Source organism: Triturus cristatus, chromosome 2_1 (genome assembly GCF_964204655.1).
Source record: "Triturus cristatus chromosome 2_1, aTriCri1.1, whole genome shotgun sequence".
Taxonomy (NCBI): Eukaryota; Metazoa; Chordata; class Amphibia; order Caudata; family Salamandridae; genus Triturus; species Triturus cristatus.
In genome coordinates, this window is record NC_140581.1 from 925,728,851 (window position 1) to 925,738,668 (window position 9,818).

Genomic DNA, 9,818 nt, shown 5'->3' on the forward strand with positions numbered 1-9,818 from the left:
CCCACTTAAAGCAATTACTATAGCTCACGCAGACTGGTGTGCGAGACCTTAAATACATTATCTCACTGATTATAACCTTTCAAATACAGACCGATGGTCAAATAACTCCCCAAAAAAATTGCTTGATCCTAAAGAATATGCATGTTATATTAGCAGTGTTCAGTTTACCGAACTTGAGAGATCGCTTAACTACACGTTGAATAGGAGAGATGGCATTGTATTTTGACAAGATTAGGGGCAATTCACAGTTTCAAAACAACTATAATTTGCAAAACCTCAATTCAAAAGTTGTCTGAATAGAATAACAAACACAGAAACGGGCAGGAGGTTCAACAATGGTAAACACACGTATGCTAAAAAGAGGGTACAGGCACATGCCACTGCCCAGTTCTCTCAGAATTGCGGCATGAGAAGCTCGTGGAATCTGAAACTGGATGAAAGAACAGACGAGGGCATGCAGCCAGAACAATTCAAAGTTGCGGAGAAAGAGCTGACACTACACATTGTCTGGTATTCCCACACGGGACACGCCCCTTTGTATCTCACTGGCTGCAATTTTGCCGCTCTTTGGGGTTTGGTTCTCACCGTGCTAGTAACAGCTGCTGGTGAGACAGCCTCACGGGTGCAGAAAAAAAGTAACATTTTGATACAGTGGCGTTAAGTTGCTCGGCCCGCAAATCATGGGCATGCCATTTAACAACTAGAATGCGTGCTTACTTACAGGGACATCTTAAGGATTTTGGGGGCCCTGGGCCAAACATATTTTGGGGGCCCCTGTTCAGAACAGCTTTGAGTTTATGATCCAATTTGAGCCCCTGTTTCCCACGCAGTTTCCGCTTCCTCAGCTGCATTAGCGATCCAGTTTGCAACATAGGCATTAGCCTATATATTCCTGATGCAAACAGACGCTTGCAGCTGACAACAGTAGTATTTAGTGTTTCCTGCCCTGCTACTAGGTTTTTAATACTTTTTAAATTGTATATTGTGGCTGAATTACTCTGTGCTGTTTAACAATTTCCTCTACCTACGCGCACTTGCACTTTACTTGATTCTGCTTGCCTGCACCTCCTTAGCTGCTCCGATTCGCATCTCGCTTTTTCTCCAGTCCTGGTCCGTCGTGGCTGATACGCCGATTGTGCGGAGGGCTGGGGCTACTATCGGGCTCCTCCCTTCCGCCCCGTAGTTTCCGCTTCCTCAGCTGCGTTAGCGGTCCAGTTTCATCAAAGGCATTAGCCTATATATTCCCGATGCAAACGGACGTGTGCCTTCGGCGCGCCGCTGGTGTGCCAAAGGCAAGGCCCTCTGCGCCCTTCAGCATTCCGGAGGCGTCTGGCTCTGACCATGCTACCCAGTTCCCCTCCGGTGAGTTTCTTCCACTACATTACAATAGGGAAAAACCACTTAGCCTTAGGTGGCTACCTTTATGTCAGTGTACAGCCGCTGATCCGAGCTTGGAGGTAGACTTTCGATTTAATAAGTGCAACTGGTCTCTCCTCCAGCCCAGGAAACTCGCACCCAAGATCCTCCCATGCAACAATAAGTGTAAAAACAATAAGAAAACAGAGGACTTACAGGCCACCCTTTTAAATTGTCGTTCTATGCAAATGCATGAACCACACATTTATGACCTACTTTTAGACGAACAGCCTGATCTTTTATTTCTCACTGAGACCTGGCTGTCTGTAGCCTCCAACCCTACTATCACTTTGGCCACCCCTACGGGTTATATAACCCTTAGGAGAGACCGACAAAGTCGGAAGGGGGGCGGTGTCACCATAATTTACAATTAAAAACTAAACTGCTCTCCCATACCAATGGAAAACATCGAGGGTGCAGAGTCCTTAGGCTTCTGCTGTACCTTATCCCACCATCATAGCATAGCTGTTTTTATGATTTATAGACCTCTCGGTGCAATTGGAAATGTTATTACTACACTTAATACAGCCACCACCTCCCTGGCCTTAAAATACAACAACTGCCTTATTCTGGGAGATTTAATTATGTATATGGACAATGGAAAAGACCCTCAAACAATTTCTTTGTTTAGGACGCTGCAGGCCTGCAACATGTTTCCATCTATTTCTTCGGCCACCCATGAGAAGGGCCATACCCTAGACCAAATCTTTCACAACTTTGACATATAAGCAAGCCTACCTCTTCCCATTACCTGATCTGACCACCTCCTATTAAAATGTGTCATTCCCAACTCTGCCACAGCCCCTCGGGCTAACACAGGGCAGAGGGTCCCTAATTACAGGACGTTCCATAAAATATCCATCCCGATGTTAGCAGATGCCCTCGGTTGTTCCTCACCGGAGCTGTCTGGCTGCCCCGACTCAGACACCCTCTCAATAGAGTCATGGCTCCTTACCAACATTGGTACAGTGGTACCGGTTGTTTCCCGCTCCTCAAAGAGGCCGGCCTCACCAGCTCCATGGTTTAACGGTTCCCTCAGATGTAGCAAAAGAAATTGTAGAAAAATGGAACGGAAATGGCGTAACTCCTATCTACCTGAGGACAGGAAGGTGTATAAAGACACCTTAAAAGCTCATTACATTCTTGTGAAGGCAACCAAGAAAAACTTCTTTAAAACCAAAATAGAAAATGCCCAAAATAAGAGTAAGGAAATCTTTAGCATAGTTAAATCCTTTACCGTCCCGAAAGCAGGCACAAAGGAAGGGCCATGTACGGAAGAATGGTCTAAGCAAATAGCTCAATTCTTCCACAAAAAGATCTCCGTGATCCAACAAGCCTTCAGTAACATTCCAGAGGAAGAACTGACCTTCTACCTTAGTTCCAATAGCAAATTTCACCTCTTGGTCCTCCATCTTTACTAGTTTTCCCTGAGTTTTAGCTTGAAGAGTCACTGACCCTTCTCCAAACTATTAAGTCTGGCTCTCCTACCGACCCATGTCCAGCGAATATCCTGAACCTATTAGCTCCAACCATAAACCCCACGGTAAACCAGCTCTTTAATGCTTCCCTCTCCTCAGGCACCATGCCGAAATTATGGAAGAATGCTAAGATTCTTCCACTGATGAAAAAGGCTAACGCCAAACTGACGGACCCTGCCAACTACAGGCCAATCTTCCTGCCCTCTCCAAAGTTTTAGAAAAGCATGTAAACAAGGCCCTCCAAAAACACATTGATGATGGGAAGCTCCTTCATGAGTCCCAATACGGTTTTAGGGCTAACTACAGTACGGAGTCCGCTCTCCTGGATGTGATTGAATTTCTCAAGGGTAAGCTGGACCAGGTAGGCAAGGCTGTTCTGATAGTGCTCGATCTGTCGGCGGCCTTCGATACGGTCCCACATGAGAGGCTCCTGGAGAGACTTGCTAACATCGACCTGGGAGGGCGCCTTAACATGGATGTCATCCTTCTTGGCAAATAGATCTCAGGACATCTGGCTCCCACCTTTCTCATCCCCGGTTCCGGCCATGAATGTAGGTGTCACTCAGGGCTCCATTCTCAGTCCTACCCTTTTTAATATATATCTATCCCCCCTTGCATTTCTGGTAGAGGAAGAGAGCGTCACAATTGGTTCCTATACTGATGACACTCAGCTGATTTTTACATGTGAAAAAGGAACCGACTTTGACAGTGCAATCCTGACAAAACTGAAGAAATCCAGAAATGCCTGACTGGAGCTCTTGGTGGCCAAAATATCTGCTGCCCCCCCCCCCCCCCCCCCCCCCCGCCCCCGGAAAAGGAGAAAGTCAAAAACGTAGGAATTGTCATAGACAAGACACTCTCCATGCGCTTTCCAATCCAAAATCTAACTGAAGCTTGCTTTGGCATACTCCGGATGCTAATAAAATTCCTGCCACTGTTACCGCATGAAAGTAGAAAGATCGTGGTGCAGGCTCTGGTGACATCAAAGCTTGACTATGTCAACAGCTTGTACCTCGGTCCTCCCAAAGCCCTTATCCAGCGCCTACAAGTAGAAAAAACGTGACCAGAGCCATCCTAAGACCTAAACCCAGATCTAGTATGAACCCTATTCTTAAGTCTCTACACTGGCTCCGCATAAAAGAACGGATCAACTTCAAAGCGATGACCATCTTCTTTAAAGCTTTCCACAGCTTAGGAGCCGGCTACCTAAATAAGCGAGTTAATCACTGCACAACATCTAGACTCCTAAGATCTTCCAATGCCTACCTGGCCATCGTGCCTAATATATGCCGTGCCCGCACTGGAGGCAGATCCCTCTGCTTTCTAGGCGCAAAATTGTGGAATAGACTCTCTGAGTCTCTGAGACTAACCACAGACCTACTCTCTTTCAGGAAGAACTTAAAAACCTGGCTTTTTAATAACTGATGGGTCTTTTACGCACGTTTTCCTCCCGCTGTCATGTGCCAAGACACTCTAGTCTGAGTGGCTGCGTGCTTTATTAAATACATTATTTCATTAGGTCCCTGACAGTGCAAAGGAACACTCGTCCAAATTCTAAGGGCCTTATTTATGAGGCCTTGTTTCACTTTTATGCCGCCGGTGCGTCACTTTTTGTGACGCACCGGCAGCGAAAACAAGCATTGGCTTAGCCAATAGGTCTCGCTTTTGGGATCTTATAAGGGTTTAGCCATGCAACAGTTGCATAACTAAACAATTATAAGGTCCCAAAAGCGAGACCTATTGGCTATGCCAATGCTTGTTTTAACTGCTGCAATCTATTGAAGCCTCACAGAGAACATCAAAGCGGCCGCGAAGGTGATCGCGATCAAACATCAAAGCGGCTGTGCGGCCGCAAAAGTGAAAGTAATCTCGGTAAAGCGAGAAGCGCGAAGCGCGCGCTCGCGCACATGCACTGTAGCTCTAGGCTGGCCTGGTAGCACTTTTTGGAGCCCTCACAAAATGTCTCGCCAGACCAGCGCATGCGCTGGGTCAGGCGAGACCTAAAAATGTGCCATGTTGCGCCCTATTTACAAAGTGACCCATCTAGGCAGATGCGTCACTTTGTAAAGCCCTGCACCACATTATACCTGTGCCAGGTATAATGTATGCAGGGTGGGTGTTCCCCCGCAAAAAGCCTCGTAGAAGTGGCACATTGAAATCTATGAGAACTCAGTGCGCCACTTCTAGGAGGCCATTGCGTCAATATCTTACACCTGCCTCACAGCAGGTGTAAGACTGATGCAGGCCCTTTCACATGGGGCTTGCCCCATGAGAGGACACATTGCTGGACTTGCGTCTATTTTCAGACACACCCCAGCAATGCATCACTTTTGCGCCTACAGATACGCCAGAAATACTGACGTATCTGTAACTCCTTGCGACATGATGCGACTTACAGTAAATATGACGCATCCGTCACGTTGCAAGGAGGGTGCACTAAGAAGTGACGCATCCCTGTTTTCACACAGCGATGCATCACTTCTCATAAATAAGGCCCTAAATGTGTTTACATCTAATATTCAGGGATAGGTATGTGTGTTTTCAATATGATAACACAGCAGCAGCTCACCAATATTACTGCAAATAATCTCTGACGCCGTCCCATTTCTTATGTGTTAGGCCTTGTTTTGATCTAAAAGAAACTTTTTTTCTGTATACTGCATGAAACATAAACACAACATTTCTCAGCAAAATGGCTGTACTAGACTATCACACATCAGGCACATAAAACATAAATTAAAGGAAAACTGTATTTAAAACAATCCGTTTGAGAAATAATCAAGGTCATTAGTGCAAAACTCTGGAGAACGGAGCTGACTTTGTCAGGGGGCCCCCTGAAAGGCTGGGGCCCTGGGCCAGAGCCCACTTTGCCCATGCATTAAAACGTCTCTGCTTACTTAGATAACGACAGACTGCGAGGAAAGTAAAAGCTAGTCCGCCTTAAAAAGCAACGGAACCACGACTCTCTAGTGACATATCACATATGCACACAATTACACTAAAATCAAAAACAGAGTTTAAACACTCCTACTTCATTTCCATTGGCTCACATTTTGATTCAGGGGCGGATCTAGGACGTTTGGGGCCCTGGGCAGAAAGAGGATGTGCGAGGACCCTTAAATTTGCATACTGCACGTGAGACATTCAAGCTGTTAGCATCTCAATTGGAGACCCTGCTCTTGAAGCTGCTTTGAGCAGACCCCTCCTGGGCTTCAGCCCCTCCCTCAGGCACCGACACGACACTTACAGCTCATAAAGGGCTGAGGGTGTGATTATTAGTTATCAATTCTGGTGGGGGTGAGGGAGGAGGAAGCTGAACTGCAATAGGCACCTCAACAGGAGGTCTAATTGCAGGACAAACCTGTAGACTGTGTCCTTGCAGCTGGGATCATAGGAGGGCCCTCCTCCCATGGGCCTTACCACCCTACACCATTACAGCCACCCATAGGAGAAGACCCCCCTCCCCTGTGTCCAAGACACCTTTCTTTCAATTGAAAATGCAGAATCCGCAAGAGGACACGTGCCTGTGCCACTGTAGCCTGGCTCTGCCGAACTGAAATGTGGCCCTAAATTGGTGGGCTATGTGCAAGGCTAGCCGCGGCCCACGCAGGTAAGAGAATAAAATAGTTTCCCTCGTCATCGTCCATCTAAACAACCCCATCCAGCCCCACTGCTCTTCCCTGCACAGGCCGCAGCTGTGCGAGACCTTGGGCAGCTGCCACACTGTCCATGCCTAGCGCCGGCCCTGCCTCATACTCTGGATTAAGAGCGGGGAAAACTGTTAAACTACAGCAGTAGTAATATCTTGCTTTACAAACTGAGGGTTACACCCCACTTCTGGCACCTGCAAAAACTTTAAATCACTCCTGATCGGTTTGGAATTTGGAGCACATAGGGGCATATTTACGAGTTTAGTGGCGCAAGGCAGCGCAGTACTCACCTTGCTGCCCTGCATCAAAGGGGAAGGGCAGGAATACACTGTATTTATCCAATACGGCACATTCCTGACCTTTCGCCTTGCACTGTCACCGTTTTGGCAGCCTAGCGCCAAAGCAGGCACCCTTACACCATGGTGTCTCGGTTGCATCTAGGATTGTTTTTTGTGCAGGGCACCTTCCTGCGCAGAAACAATCCAGTGAGGCTTTTTCCATGTGTACTGCAGAGTGCAGCTCTCCAAGAAAGAGTTAAAAACGAGGAGAAATAAAGATATTTCTCCTAGTTATGCCGCACCTGGGAAGGCATAAGGTTTGGGGCACATTACCAGGTTCACAAGCCCTTGTAAATCTAGGAGTTTGTCAAAATCAATGGAGGCGTGGAAACACCCAACACAACACCTCCCTTGCGCAGAGTAGGCCAACACAGCGATTTGCGTGGCTTCATAAATCTGACCATGAGTATTGCGTCAGGCATGTACCACTTTGCGTGGTGCAAACGTAACACAAACCTCTCTTGACTGCACCATCTGATCCGTAGGGGCCTGGCAATCACGGTCGGAAAATGTACAGTTTCAAGGGAAGGCTTTTAGCCTAAGCATGCGACCTGCACCGTCTGCCTGCAGCATCTTTCAATTGTAGCCCCTGAAGATGCAGCATTCGTTGACAGCGGCAAAGTGCCATACAGTGCTGCCTGTGGAGTAGCAAGGTCGGACTAGCCTTTAGGGCAATTTTGCAAAGCCACAAACTAGGTCAGACTGGTACTGAAAGCAGACCAGGGCATACAAATAAAAGTAGCCCCTTTCACGGGACCCGATAGCTAAAAAAGTGACCTGCGTTTGTAAGCCGGGCAGTTTCGAACATGCTGTGCATGGGTTTTGCAAGGTATGGGAGAATGTGGGTTTATGTGGTGCTGCAGGCAAGGTTTGTGGTAATGTAAGGGTAAGCAACAGTAAACACCGACACATGAGGTAAACAAATCCACACACTGAACGGTCAGGCCAAGCCTTCTGGCACTGCCAGAGTGCCCTATAGGACAGTCCGACCCTGGCCAGAACAGCTGCTTTAAGAGGTCAGTGCGTGGGCGGTTTTTGGCTGTTTAAGGACATTTTATGGTCTGATTTTTATTACTGCTCAGTTCCCAAATATTACCACAAACATTCTATGCGGGCAACCACAAATGCATACAGTTGCACATACCATGGAATACACGCAAGAAGCATGTCTCTTTAAGTTTAAAACTACCCCAATTTGCAAATGTAGGCCACTTTCATAGCTATAAGATTCGCCAATGGTGTACCTGAGTCGGACCACTGGAAGGAGGGCAATTACAGATAAAAGTAGTACCACTGTCTAAATATACACCTTGCAAATGTATAACGTCCCCCTTGACTGAGAAGACACCTCCCCACCACCCAGCAGAGTTTAACAGCTTATGTTACAAAGGTAAGAAAAAGCAATCCCCCAACACCTCATGAAGGTAAGAAAGCGCTACATACATGCCACTACGCCGCAATGCACCCAGTGACCAGTTAAAACAGTTTACAATTAGGGGCAACGCGAGACAGGAAGGTAGGCGGAGGTTGAAACACAACTTACAGACGCCGGCAGCTTGGCAGGCCCTGCCCCAAAATTCAGAACCTGCTTCTTATTCTCCATGTGGAATGTAATTCAGCTGCAGGTGAAGAAGAAATGCGCGGAAGACTCTGCTGCGGTGGCGTGCTGGGGCTGCAGGGGTGGCGTTACAAGAGAGCTGCAGAAGATGTTCACTGCTGCCAGGAGACAGATGGTGCTCTGGGATGCTACCGCGGGAACTGACTGGCAGGTTCGGCTGACTGGCTCCCAGAACGTCTCACTGCAGAAGAACGAGTGACGGAGCTGTATTTGGTTTCAGGCCAGTCTACTTTTGCAGAGCACGGATGTTTCTTCCCCGCGTCCTTGTGCAGCTGCGGCTCACGATCCAGTCGCCCAGCACTAAATAACTCTCTGCCGGCCCTCTCGCCATTGGTCCGTTTCGCATGCAGCCTATTTATTGCGGTATGGGGATTGGTCGCGGCGTTCGGCCTCAGCACTGTCATTGGTTGGGTCTGCACGAGCGCGCCGCGTGATCATCGCTTCAGTGCAAGGCTGAGTGGAGATTGCACCATCCAGCAACAAATCTCTACACGTGAGCCCGGCGGAGCGCGAAGGAGCCAGCTTGGCGAGCTGCAGAGCATCAGTATAATGTTTCATACGTGTTTTCCCCCCCACCACCAAAATTCATTTGTGGTACGGAGTACACCTACCGTGCAGGTTACATTTACGTTTACCAGGGTGCAACGCGATTCTCATGAGACTTTTTGAGGTTGCTGATAGCATCGTACTGTCTGTTTTTCGTAAATAAAACAGTTGCATGAATACAATTCTTTTAACATTATGCCAGGGATTGGTTCCATAATACTAACTAGGCCCACGAAAACCCAGAGATCGCGTGCACTATGCATAGTGTTGTGTACATATGAGTTGGCTCAGGCCGTGCATTTCGTGCTGCGCAACGAGATGGACAGGAGAAGTTGTAAGAGGCGTGGTGAGGGGTTCCCAGATTGATATGACTGCTGGGTTGTTGTCTTTGTTGGTGTATAGAGTGCTGAGGGTGTCAAGGGGGGAGGGTCGAAGTGTTTGTATAATGCTGAAATTTTGCTGTGGAAGAACTCTGTAAGGTAGCCACAGAGGTCCTGGGAGTGGGTGATGGCGTTCTCCGTTGCTGCTGGGTTGGTGAACTCCCTGACAATGATTGGAGCTGGCTTTTAGGCGGTTGTTAGGGCCTCTTTGTTGGCAGTCTTTAGTTGGGAGTGGTATTTGTTTAGTGCTCTCTTTGAGATTTTCCCTGTTGGAGGGGGTCTTTTTGGTGCACCAGGTCCTTTCCAGTTTCTTGCAGTTTTGTTTGGTGTTGACAAGTTCGTCTGTGAACCAGTTGGCTCAGTGGGGGGATTTACTGGGTCCGGAGGGTTTG

The 9,818-nt window shown here is 47.8% G+C and overlaps 1 protein-coding gene across 1 annotated transcript in view; it reads right to left on the reverse strand.

The window, feature by feature from the left end:
- Positions 1-8,781, reverse strand: part of PSAT1 (phosphoserine aminotransferase 1) — a 117,398-nt gene extending 108,617 nt beyond the window's left edge. Inside the window, exon 1 of the mRNA XM_085633269.1 lies at positions 8,426-8,781. Coding sequence (XP_085489395.1) covers positions 8,426-8,485 — 60 coding nt within the window. The 5' untranslated portion in view covers positions 8,486-8,781. The remainder of the gene's footprint in view (positions 1-8,425) is intronic.
- Between the last annotated feature and the right edge of the window lie 1,037 nt (positions 8,782-9,818).